This window comes from Cheilinus undulatus, linkage group 1 (genome assembly GCF_018320785.1).
Source record: "Cheilinus undulatus linkage group 1, ASM1832078v1, whole genome shotgun sequence".
Taxonomy (NCBI): Eukaryota; Metazoa; Chordata; class Actinopteri; order Labriformes; family Labridae; genus Cheilinus; species Cheilinus undulatus.
In genome coordinates this window covers 6084536-6098265 of record NC_054865.1, presented here as the reverse complement: position 1 = coordinate 6098265, position 13730 = coordinate 6084536, and the positions used below count along the sequence as shown (strand labels likewise).

The 13730-nt window shown below is 39.3% G+C and overlaps 1 protein-coding gene across 1 annotated transcript in view; it reads left to right on the top strand.

The window, feature by feature from the left end:
• The window catches only part of LOC121511434 (transient receptor potential cation channel subfamily M member 1-like), a 54935-nt gene extending 42189 nt beyond the window's left edge, over positions 1-12746 (top strand). The window contains exons 21-28 of the mRNA XM_041790124.1: positions 819-1070; positions 1211-1385; positions 3974-3994; positions 5547-5691; positions 5956-6158; positions 7421-7553; positions 7667-8043; positions 10994-12746. Coding sequence (XP_041646058.1) covers positions 819-1070; positions 1211-1385; positions 3974-3994; positions 5547-5691; positions 5956-6158; positions 7421-7553; positions 7667-8043; positions 10994-11727 — 2040 coding nt within the window. The 3' untranslated portion in view covers positions 11728-12746. The remainder of the gene's footprint in view (positions 1-818; positions 1071-1210; positions 1386-3973; positions 3995-5546; positions 5692-5955; positions 6159-7420; positions 7554-7666; positions 8044-10993) is intronic.
• Positions 12747-13730: the final 984 nt, after the last annotated feature.

Below are 13730 nucleotides of genomic sequence, written 5' to 3'. Positions count from 1 at the left end.
AAGTAACATCTTTTTCAATTTTTTTTTTTTGTTCCAAACAAAATTGTGTTGCACACCAGTGATGTCAAACAATGGAGAGTGTGACATTATGGACCAAAATCTCTGTTTGTTTGTTTAACACAAGTTGTAGACTTCTGACATGTCCGCTGAGGGGGTTGGACATTTGGGGAAGGAGCCACAGACTGGACCTGAACCCAGGCCACCACGTACATAGGGTGTGACCTAACCATTAGGCCATCTGCCCCCCACTGTCTGTTAGATTTTTTTTAAAGTGATATGAGATGTAAAGGAGCAGTGGTGGACTTATTTTACTCGCTGTGGCTGCAGGGAGATGCTCTGGTGGCTTAATCATGTGATTAATCATGATTGGAAAAATCGGCACACTAATTGTAGACCTTAATTAATCACATTTAATGCATTTACTCTTGACAGCCCTAGTCTTTACTAATCCTTAATTGCTCACACTGCTCCATAACTAGTGTGTGAACACATATGAACAGGATTAGGAAATACTGATGACCCTTTAACTTAGCAGGCTTCACCATCAGCCTTCCTCTGTCTGTCATTTGTTCTAAGTCAAATCAGCACTCAACAAGGTTTATGCATAAAACAGTGCACGTAGTGTTTTCTTCAAATGCTATGTTGCATCTATTACAGCAAGTTTCACTGCAGCTGGCTAAAGAAATTTATTGAATTATTCTAGAACCTCCTTGTAACTAAACGTCGTATAACTCTCAATGTCCATATGGCAACACACAGTAAAAAATAAGGATTTAAATCAGTTTTTGTTCTGTAAAGTTGACACCCTCTGTTGTCAGATCCTGATGTCTGAGCCGGGGAAACTGAAGCAGAAGATCAACGTTTGGTTGGAGGATTACTGGAACATCACCGACCTGGTGGCCATCTCCGTCTTCCTGCTGGGTTTACTGCTGCGACTGCAGAACGAGCCCTCCATGGGATACGGACGAGTCATCTACTGTGTGGACATCATCTTCTGGTACATCCGAGTCCTTGACATCTTCGGAGTCAACAAGTACCTGGGGCCATACGTCATGATGATCGGCAAAATGGTGTGACACCTTAGATAGAGAGCAATTTTACCATTTTAACTTTATAGTTTAAAGTATTATAGTTAAACCAACATTTCAGGAATGATAAATGTCCATAGATTAAAAGCCTGTTTATTCTACCTGTCTCTGATTGTCTCCAGATGGTGGACATGCTCTACTTCGTGGTCATCATGTTGGTGGTGTTGATGAGCTTCGGAGTAGCACGGCAGGCCATCCTCCACCCGGATGAGGAGCCAACGTGGCGTCTGGCCCGAAACATCTTCTACATGCCGTACTGGATGATCTACGGAGAGGTGTTTGCAGACTCCATAGACCGTAAGACTAGAGTTCATAGTAAGAGTTACAGTCAGCCGCCTGTGAGTTCTAACACTCTGTCCTCATCCTGTGTCTTTATCCTAAGGCCTAACACACTTACTAAACCTCTAACTCTACATCCTCACCCTGTCCTGAACCTAGGACAGATGTTTGCTCTCCCTGCACCCACCTCGAAGAAGAAAACATCCTCCTGTGTGGGAACATTTCACATTTTTCTTTGTTGTGATCTGTATATGATTGACATCTAGGGTTTCTAGGGTTTCTCTTATGTTTAGAGCCTACTTCAGTGCACTGATACTAGTCTAACATCCTTTATTCTAGATATATAAATATCAGAATAATATAGATTTAGAATTACACAGTCCAGTTCTCATTATCAGTCATAATGGGTGGGTGGATGGATTTTATCTTTGTGATTGGAGATTTCATGCTGACCCAGTCTGAAACCCTCATAGCTGATCTTGTCATGCTCTCTTCCAAATTTACAAGTGATTGAATTGATTATTTAAAATTACTTGTAAGCCACTTTGAGGGTGGTTAAGGGCTGCATGTGACCCTTGGGCCACCAGCAGCCCATTCCTGATCTTCTCATTTCAGCTTGTAGCAAAAAAGACGAGTACTAGGGTCTAAATCATGATGATTCAAAATCCTCAGTTCATGTTTTTATGGATAAATCTTCATGTTCTCCAAGTGTCATCAAAAATGATTCCAACTGTCCTAATCCAGAGTCCTTCATCTTTGCTGTTTGCTGACTCCATATGCTGAGACTTGTGTTAATAGAAAGACTTCCTGTCAGCCATCTCTGACATCCTGTCCTCAACCTCCACTCTCTCTGTCCATTTCCCCTCATCTTTACACCATGTCGTCATTTCCTTCATCTTCTGAGCTGGTTAGCAGACTCAATTTAACGTGAATTTATGCCTGACATCAGCCTTCTTTTTCCCTAACCCTTTGTCCCCATCCTCTGTCCTCAGCTGTTTCTCCCTATATCGTCATGCCGGGTCCACACCTACTGCCCTCACCCTGAGTCCTGATCCTACATCCCTCCCTCTATAGTTCTTCGCTGTCTCTGTCCTATTAGAGGTGTTTGACTCTACATGCTGTAAAATTAGAGATTCAAAGTTGGTGACTGTGTCTCCCTCAGTCTGAAGCTGTAGTCGTTGACACCCTGTACTCACCCAGTGTCCTAATCCACTGCCCTTACCACCTGTCCATACATCCACTCACTCCTTGCTCTTATTTATGGAAATACCCAAAGCTTAAACCTTCTCTTCATCACTAAAGCCTGGTCTGTACTTCTGTCCCAACCCAATCCAGTTGACTTTATTTATATAGCACATTTTAAAAACATTCAAGTTTACCAAAGTGCTGCATAGCAAAATCACAATAAAGATCACAAACACCGCAGAAGTAAAATCCATGCCGTAGCTATGCCATAGTGCCCCACACCGTTATAAACACCACATACTCGTGTATGGTCCGTCTAAGTTGTTCTGCAGTAATTGTCCTCACTAGAGATGCCCTAATTGATCAGGAGCCGATCATTATCAACCAGCTTTCATTACAATATGTGATCACGGATCAGCATTTTTGTTTCAAGTCACCTGAGATGAATGCCAGTCAAACAAATGCATGTCTGCAGGTGAGATAAAAACTTTGTTGGTAATATAGTCTAATTATAGAGGATAAATGAACATCAACATGACATGCTCAAATGTTACTTCAATATTATAATATCTTGGTTTAGTGTAGCAAATTGAATAAAAGCAGATGTTTGAAGGTGAGTTTGTTAGTTTTTCTCAGCAATATAAATAAAAGCAGCAGTTACATGTTATAACTCGGTGAATGTTCTGAGACATAGTGCCTTTTAGATTATTTAAGGGGGTTACTAAGGTTTTTATCAATCTGTTCATAATTCTGTTCAGTCACATAAATGAACAAAGTCAGTAAAAGTGTTGTTGCCTGAATATGGATGACTTTCATGCTCCTTTTATCAGGTTACACTGCCACCTGCAGGAAGTCCCTGTACATTACAAAGTGAAGTAAACTGATTATCTGTTAAACTAGCTGATAAAACAAAGCACTCTTGGAACAGTTTGGTTATTGGCTGTTTGGGGTCAATGATGAGCCATAAAAAAAGATTAGGACATTTCTAGTCCATATTCTTTGGCCTCACCACTGATCCTCATCCTGCCCCCCTCCTTTTCTTCATCCAGTGACCTAACCAGCTGTTGTCACTCTTTTTAACCATGATCTCCAGTAACTGTCCTCACAGGCTGTCTTCACCCTCTTCACCTGCTGCTTTCTCTTACTTTTGACTCTTATCCCAAACCCCCATTATTTATCTACTTAAATGCACATAAACTAGTAAAATAAACTTTGTTGATACCTGTCAAACCTTTATATTTTCAACAGGTTTTTGTCAGAGATAAAAGAAAATGTTTCTGTGTTTTTATTTCCTCCTGAAATTTAATTTTTACTCTTTTGGATCTGCTCATTAAAATCTACACATGAATGCCCTTTCTAATGTTCAAACAACTATGTCTCTCTTCAATTATTGATTATTTTCTTTCTCTTTTGTCTGACAGTTTATGCCATGGAAATCAACCGTAAGTATCAGACTAGTTTGTGTATGATATAAATTATTTTATCATGAATTTCTTGTTGTAAATGCTGAGTTGTTTGAAATTCAAGTAACACGCAAAAACATCACTGCCCCTCTCATCATTTAATGTCAGACCTCTTTTAAAAGTCTGAAGCCATAAAAATTAAAATATTTGAAATATTACGTTTAGTTCTGTGAAAACAGCGATATGCTACTGATACAAAACTCCAAGTTCAAAGAGATTAAAAAAAGTTTTTTTTTTGTTGTTTTACACTCATGTATTAAGCTCCTTATAGCCTGTTTTTGTCTAGATCAGCAGTGTCAAACTCAAAGCTCAGGGGCTGAATCCGGTCCATGGTACAATAATACCAGGCCCACCAGATCATATTTTTATTATTACTGGCCCATCAGTATGAGGTCTGCAGATTTCCTCCAGTATAAAAATGTGAATTTAATCACGATGATTCAAAATATCCTTGTTAAGTCATAAAATCTAAAAAAGTAATAATAATAAAAAGAAAGGAATGAGAGAAAATAAATCAGTTTGTGTTTTCATTTCAGATTTTCAATTTTGCATCTCACAACTATGACTTAAACTTATTATTTTGACTTTAAACCTAATATTTTGGCTTTTTAAATTCATGATATTGACTTTTTATGTCATATTGTGACCTTTTAGATTCACCATTTTAAATATAAACTTATATTTTGAACTTTTTAACTTTTGATTTGGATTTTTTTTTTAATTTTTGACCTTTTGAACTCATGATTTCAATTCTAATCCCATATTTTGATCTTTAAACTCATGATTTAGACTTTTATCTCATATTTTAACCTTTAAGATTCCTAATTTTAAATCTGATTTCATATTTAGACCTTTTTGATTCACAAAATTAAATTCTTTAGTACTTTGACTTTCAAACCTCATCATTTAGACTTTTATCTCACATTTTGAACTTTAAGATTCCCAATTTTATATTGTATTTCATATTATTACCTTTAAGATTCCCAATTTAATATTTATCTCATATTTTGACCTTTTATACCCAATATTTTAAATTTTATCTCCTAGTTTGAACTTTTAAACTCATGATTTCTAATTTCATCTCATTTTCCTTTTTAATATCATTATTTTAACCTTTTGAACTAATAAGTTTGACTTTTTACTTCTGATTTTAAGCTTTTCAGCTTCTCATTTTGACTTTTTTTAAATCTCAAGATCAGTCGCCATCAGTTTTAAGTTTTTTTTTTCCCCCCTAATTCATTACTGGTGAAAAAGATGTTGACAGTTTATGGTTAAATGCTGAGCCTTTTAAGCTCAAAGGTTAGACCTAAATTCAGAATCCGGCCCCTGCTGCTACTGAGTCTGACACCCCTGGTTTACATATTTCCATTTGCTGTTGCTGAAAAAAGGCTTATAACATATTTATTGACTTTTTTTTTATCTGTAGTCCCTTGAAAGGTTTGAAATGTAAAAACAGGCCAGGATTACACAGAGCAGTCTGCACATCGTTTGTTCATTAGTTAATAAAGTTGTTTTGTTTTTTGTGTCTCAGCTCCGTGTGGAGACAACATGTATGATGAAGATGGGAAGAAGCTTCCTCCATGTATCCCTGGAGCCTGGCTCACTCCTGCCATCATGGCCTGTTACCTCCTGGTCGCCAACATCCTGCTGGTCAACCTGCTCATCGCCGTCTTCAAGTCAGTGTTCACTGACGCTTTAATCTACAGCACACGGGCAGAACAGCTTTTATTTAAACACGTTCTCACAGAATGTTCTCACAAAACAGGGCCAGACACTGGTGAACCACAATTCCCACACAAAAAATGGCTGTAATCCTTAAAACTCAACTGTGACTCCTACTAATACTTCTCATACATTTAAGAGAACAATATTCAAGTTATTGACTGTCCGACATTACCTTAAACAGGAACTCAAACATGCCTCCTCCTCTCCCTCCACAGTAACACATTCTTCGAGGTCAAGTCCATCTCCAACCAGGTGTGGAAGTTTCAGAGGTACCAGCTGATCATGACCTTCCACGACCGCCCCATCCTGCCTCCCCCTCTCATCATCTTCTCCCACATCTACATCGTCCTGAAGAGGCTGTGCTGCCGCTGCAGGAGGAGGGCGGAGGGAGAACACGACGACCGGGAGAGACGACTCCGTAAGATTTGATTCACTGAGAAAGTCTCATGTCTGCTAGGATTAAGGACTGTTTGTCTCACCAGGATTAAATATTTTTGTTTCCATAGAGAATAAATGTAGTTTGTTTACTTTTTATATCCTGTTAGTATCAGAGATTACGCACGGTATTTACGTAAAAATCAAGTTGTCTTTGTTTGGAGATGAAATGTTTGATCTTAATGGTTTAAATTCCCCTTCTTTCCAAACAGTTCTCCCACTATTTAATTCTCTCTGTTAACAAAAGATGAAGCACTGTTTTCATACAAGGTTTGGAATGCATTTGGCTGAAATCTTCTCTGGAGAGCAACAGTCTGTCTTCTAGATTACATAAATTTTATGTCTTTACAGAATGAAAGCACTGTTTTTGTGTCTTAGAAATTAAAGGTCACATATTTTTCCCTTTTAAAAGAACTTTATATTAGTCCCAGAGGTCCCCAAAACATGCCTGTGAATGTTGCTGCTGACAAAACACTCCAGTATTGGATTTTTGCATGTCTAAAATCCCCTCTGTTACAGCAGCTTTGAATGTTAATTCGCTGTCTGACTCCACCCCTCTCAGGAAATGGATGTGGCTTAACAGATGTGGCTCTCCTGATCCTCCTCTTAGCTGCCACCTGATAGGAGGATCAGGAGAGGAGGATGGAACTTTCCTTCAAGGCGGGGCTAACTCCCCACATGACATCATGAGGGGAAAATCTAAGAACAGCTTGTTTTAGGGTTGTGGACAGGCCAGGGACACATTTTTTTTGTCAGAAAAGCCTGAAAAAATGTATTTTGCATAAAATATGACTTTTAATACAAAACCCCATTAATGCTGCATCATTTTGGTTGTGTCTTCTTTGGAACATGGAAGCAGCTATATGTTAGTTGTGGATGTGATTAACTTTCAATTGATTACTTAATTGATTGATTACCTTCACTAGGTTACTTAACCAGAGGAAGCAATTAAATATGAACTGAAAAATGTAAATACTGTCACAGTAACAAAGACGTCAGTCATTTTGTACATGCACTCCTGCATATTTCTCTATGTATAATAGTGTTAAACCGTTTATTTCATAGAATAATCACTTTGAAGTGGCTTCCTACCTCTAAGTCATGGCTTCAGACCTCACGGGTGTAGCACTGCAGCACTCATTTAAATAATCTAAAAGTCAATGTCATGTTCCTATCTGCTTTGTTTGTTTCTAAATAGTTGCATCTTTTTGTCTCCTCAGGGTTAACTTCTCTTTGTTTCCTCAGAGCTGGTGCTGAATACAGAGGAGCTGAAGAGTCTGCACGAGTTTGAGGAGCAGTGTGTGGAGGAATATTTCAGAGAGAAAGATGACGAAAAGCAATCGTCCAACAACGAGAGAATCAGAGTCACATCGGAGAGGTCAGACCAAAAAAAAAACTCAAATCCGTTTCAGCCAAAATAGAAACTTTGTAAGAGTTCATTTGAAAAGAAATAACTTCAAACTTTGTTTTACTCTGTACTTTTCTGTGTAGGGTGGAGAACATGTTCATGCGTCTGGAGGAGGTGAATGAAAGGGAGCACTCCATGAAGGCGTCTCTGCAGACAGTGGACCTGCGCCTGGCTCAGCTGGAGGAGTTCTCTGGCCGTATGATGAACGCTCTGGAGAAGCTGGCCGGTATAGACCGAGCCGAGCTCATCCGCACACGCTCCAGAGGATCATCGGTGTGTGACACGGCAGCTCTGATGAGACATGGCAGCATCAACAGCACTGACGGATACAGCCTGTACAGGTACCAAGTGGACCACGAAGACAGGATGTCTGTGACCGGAGACGTAGAGGGAAACGACAGGAAAGCCCAACAGAGTCCAGAGAGACGAGTGGGGAACACAGAGGGAGGGAACACAACAGGTAGGAACAGAAAAAAGGAAACGGGGTCGCTTTAGATATGATACGGTGCAATACAATGCCAAGCAGAAACCTACACTGTTAAAAAGTTAGGCCCATGCAAAATTGCACAAGACTGCAATTTCCCAAATGTTCACCTGACTCGCTCTGCTAAAGCCCCAGAAACCCCATTAGATGTCCCAGATTAAAATGTCTTGTTTTAATTCTAACCCCCAGAAGTAAACATGTTAGAAATTACAGATACAAAGGCTTATTTTTTCATGAATGATCTGTTTTGATTATATTAATGCAGGCAGTTTAAGTCCAGCCTGTGGCTCCTTCCAGACTTGTCATTCCCTGCTCTTTCATTCCTGTGTCTGCCGCCATCCACTTTCCTTTTTATAATAAAGGCATAAAAAACACAAATATAAAAATCTAAAAAAAAAAAAAATGCTCATTTTCTAGAAGCAGGGATCCTGAGGACCATTAAAACCTCTATCTTAAATTTGTTTTTTAAGGCTCAGGATCTTGAAATGTCCTCTGCCCTATTCCCATGGGATTAGTATGACCTGGCTGCCTTTGGTAATGTGAAATAATCATATTAGACATCTGTGCTATTATTCCTGTGTGAACTGACTATGCCTGTAATTTATAAAGTAGAAATTCAGTGACAATTTATTTTATTATTTAACCTTTATTTAACCAGGATTTATTCCAACTGAGATATAAAAATCTCTTTTACAAGGGAGTCCTGGCCAAGACAGCAGCATGATAAGTTTCACATATATGACATTAAAACAGGACATAGAACATAGGTTACATTAATTAACAAATCAGCAGCTTTCAGCAGAAAAACACGTGCACACACTGGTCAAATGTTCCCCAACTCTAGTTTCGCACACCATGCACACCATGTATACATATTTAAGGTCCACAAGTTTATTTAGTTAAATTCTTCTATCCAAAGAGGTGTGAACTGCTGCTCTCTTCATACCGACAGCACTTCTCCTCTGCCTTGTACAGCTTTTCTATCTTTCTGCCTGTTTCAGTATAATTTAGCCGTACATCACAGCCATAACACAACTTGTTTTATGAAATTTTTTGACTCAACATTCAGTGATTAGGCTTCATCTGCATGAGGAGGGTAGATGTTGCTGCATAAGATGAACAGCACCAACTGCAGTTCAATCAGGACAGACTTAATATGAATTTGATGATTTATTTTACAAAGTTAAAGAAAGATAATTGTGCAAAGTCATTGGCAATTAGACTCCATCGTGATGGCTTTATATATTTGAAGGGGTAGTGAGGCAACTGCAGGAATAGGATAACCCAAGATGGAGTCTAGACACTGGTGGTGGTGTTGAGAGATGCAGGACAGTGTTAATTTCCTCGACTAAAACTATGACTAAAAATGTTCACCAACAGCCTTTTTTTCCATGTCAAAAACTAGACTAAAACTAACAAAAATAGATCTGTGATGAATATAACTAACAAAAACTAAGTTTAATTTTCATCAAGATGAGTAAAACTAAACTAAAATGTAATGTAGTTTTCGTCGGACATTCAAAATCCATTATATTTCTCCACTGTAGGTAAATCTGTCAGAAAAAATGAAGCTATATCTATTCTTCCTCTCAGCTGTATAAAGCACTGACCCCAGATCTGGCAGAGTGCATAGAACACACTACCACTAACATGTTTTTGAGCTTTTGTAGACTACAACTAGACTAAAACTAAAAGGATAGAAATGACTAAAATGTGACTAAAACTAAAATACATTTAATTTAAAGACTAAAACGAAGAATAAAATTAAAAATAGCTGCCAAAGTTCACATTGATGCAGGATCAGAGGAGGAGCAGACTTCTGAGAAGCTGGCCCAGGAACCAATGAGGTGGCGTGGAGGAGGACACCGGAGTATGCAGAATGTGATAAGCAGGGGACCTCTGAGGATCTGGACTAGATATTAAGGAACTGAATGGAGGTGGCTGGGGTGGAGGAGGGTTGCAGCATCCACACAGAATAACTGGCTGACTGTGAAGGAGAGATTCAAAATCTGACAAGTGATGATTGGTCAAACCACGATGTGGCAGAATCTGATTAGCTTAGTACTTCAGCGAGTGAACGCCCATAATCAGCTGATAAAAAGAGCAGGAAGGGAGAAAAAACGGAAAACTGAGAGATGTAAACAAGTGGTGACTAAAGAATGAGCAGAAACAGTCTTCCTGCTTGATCTTTTGCCGAGCTCCATAAACTTAAAAAATCTCAGGAGAGGTTTGTACTAAACATGCGCTACCTGGGAGGGATGTTACAGCGCTCCACTCTCTCTCTTCCTCTCTGTCAGATCCGCTGCAGATGCGCACAGGTGACAGACACAGCGTTAATGCATGATGGGAGAGACAAAGGAGATGGTTCACTAGTTTATTATTCATGAACATCTAGCAACCGGTTATAAAAAAGTAAAAAAATATATAGATTTAACACTTTAGCACATGCTGTCTATTGGTAACTCTGGTTACCAGCATGTATAGAGTACATGAAGGAATCGTCACCTGCAAAATGCAATGTACACTCTGCACTACCTTGCATTCTTTGACTGAAATTTATCAGTAAAAAATCATTGTGTTTGCATTGCTGCTCTCATGCAGCACCCTCATGTTTCCTTCAGAAATGTCAGTAAATCCAAGTACATTGCATATTTTGCATGTCCTGTGTTAATGCACCACACCAAACAATGGCATCAGGGGGTAATTTATCAGGTAATACTAATACCACCATGAGAATAAAGAGCTTTAGTCTAAGATTTTAAATGGCATTTTGGGAAATGTCTGAGTGTTTTATCCAGCCTTTACTGTCTCGTTAGCATCATGAATATTGTGTACCATTATTACAGTTCGGGACGTCCCACCCTGTTCTAATTTTTCATATAAAGTAAATGATATCAGTTAATTCATCTCTGCTTTCCTGTCTTAGGTGATGTGAAGGAGTTCGGCCCGACTCTGGAGGTGGCTGGACGTAAAGGGAGGGCTCAGTCTCTGTCCAATGTGGACATCCTGATCTCCCTCTGTGACTCCCATGCCAGTCTTGGTTCTCCTAAACCTGATTCCACAGGCGCTCACATGGAAAAACAAGCAGAGAAATCCAGACTGGAGGCAGCCGTGTCCTTTCCTTTGGAGAGGACCAAGTTCAGCCAGTATCTATCCTCTCCGTCACTCATCGGTTCTCCCTCACCCAGCACTAAATCTAGTTATGGTCACAGCTCCGTTAACGTGGATCAGGAGGGAGGGAGCAGTCTGACCCCACATGGCTCCAAACCGGCCTCCAGATCTCAGAGCATGCCTCACGGGGGAGTCAAACCTTCTCTGAGAGGGGCAGAGGAGAGGAGGGGAGGACATGAGACCAAACAGGAGGAGGACAGAGCGTCTGAGCCTCCTGGTGAGGCACAGGGGGGTGAGACGGGTGAGACTGACCCTGGTGAGAGAGAAGAAGAGGAGGAAGAGCTGCTGTTAGGGGAGGACAGGTTATACCCCACGCTACGCTCTAAAAGTTTAAACATCAACCCGAAGAAGACAAGGACGAAGAGGAAGGATGCTGAGGAGACGCCTCGCTCAGCCAGCAGCGTCAAAGACCTGGTGTCGGCGTTCAGCAGTGGGGGGGACGGGGTTCGGGCCAGGACGAGGTCCAAAGACTCAGACAGCTCAACCTGAAGCACTGAAGAGACTCTGACTCAGGAAATAACTGCCAAAAGGGAGCAAAATAATCTTAAAAAGGGAGGAAGATGTAATAGAACTGTAAAAGATGATGAAGGACTAAAGATTGATTCAAATGTCAAAAAGGTAGTTATGGAGTTAACATGCTGTGAAGTTGTCTTGAAAAGTGTCCCAGTGACTTTCTGTTATAATGAGCAACGCTGTTATTTTGCATTTCAGGTATTCTTAAACTTTGTTTTAGAGGAAAATATTTTATTTCTGGAAAAACCTGCAATCTTCTCATCTCACTAATAATGTGAATTGTAAAAGTAAAAAAAGGACTAAATTCATTATAAGTGAGCTGCTCCTTTTTCTGTCCCAGCTCCTCACATCTGTTTCCACCCCCCCTTGTTTAACCTCAGCTTTTACAGTCTATTTTTCTATGTGAATGGATTGACTTGTTGTAAAATATCTCTGAAATAAGATAAACCTTTTACAGGATTCAGGATATTTTTGATGTGATGCAGTTCTTTAAAACTTTTTATAACTCCAAAACATGTAAATCAGAAAACTTCAGTGTTCTGTTTTTAGAGAACAAGTGATGAAATCTAAGCTGTAACTGGGTGGAGGTTATTACTGATGAAATATGTTCAAATGTGTCATTATTTGGCATGAAAACAGGTATTTTGTTTTATTATTGGTGGATTTTTTTTATCCTTATTTCTATGTTTTGTAGCATTTATGTATTAATTCCCAATCACTTGTTTTTTTAAGAGCTTTTTTCTGAACTAACATCTGAAACCAAATCTCACAATAACTAAAAGAATCTGACTCTAAAACTGTTTGTATTTTGAGCCTAAAACCACCTGGACCTGTTTAAACACAGATCAGGACTTTAAAGACTTTGGATTCATAAAACTGATTACACAGTGAAACCCTGACTTTCTGAGAGCTTATAATCGGTATATTTCCGGTTAAAATCTGCACACTGAGAGATTAAAGGGAACGAAATCTACCTCTGAATCATTTCTTCATGAAAATAAACACCACAAAATCTTATCAAGCGTTGTCTTTATTTATTTGTCTCAAAAAGTCAAAGTCAGAAATGTTCCATAATGGCTCCACTAGGGTCCACAACTCTGGCCAGTGGAAATGCTCAGTGGCTAGTAACTTTTCATAAACAAGTAGCCACATCAGCCAGTAAGCAAAAAAGTAAATGCCAAGCCCTGTAAGGGTGTATGAATATGTTAACTCTTTTGCTAGTGTTTTGTTTAATCTGTTAGCTCCTTTAGCTGTTGGGAGTCAAGAATCTGTAAGCTTGTTTGGGTATTTTTCCTCAGGTGTATTCTACATTCAAGGGGAAATGCTGCCCTCTTGTGGACGCATGGACTAACTGCAGCCAGTCAAGGTAACATCAATAGATATGATTCTAACACGCCATTTATTGGACTAATTTAGACTACAGACACTGCTTTAGCAGGCCGAATTTTCTAGATAAGGGTGCAGGGCTTGACATTTACACTGGCCAACTAGCCAAATGCTAGTGGATTTCGGCTGTGGCAGGTACCAGATTGCCTTCAACTAGCCACATTGGCCAGTGGAATTTATCAGTGTCACAACCTCAGCATTCTCTGATGGATATTTGTCTGAGTGAGATTTAGATGAAAACAGCTGCATTTCTGATTTTTTTATAATAACATTAATTCAAAGTCAGTGGGAGAGGGATGTCTGGGCAGGTTTACTTGGCCTGCTGACACTACAACCCACCCACAGATAAGCAGAAGAAAATGTACGGTTGGAAAGATTATTTTTCTCAAGGTTTACCCGCTAAACTTTCTTCATTTAGCTTCTGTCATTTTTACAGGCCATGTAAAGGTCTCTGCAGGTGTAGAACTTTATTTAGTTTTAAAACTGAAAAAAATTCTCTAAAAACAGCCACAAAATCAACAAAATTTATCAGGTCATGTTTGAACCAAAACTGCTGCCTGGTAGTTTTATGAGGTTTACAACTGTGGGACAGT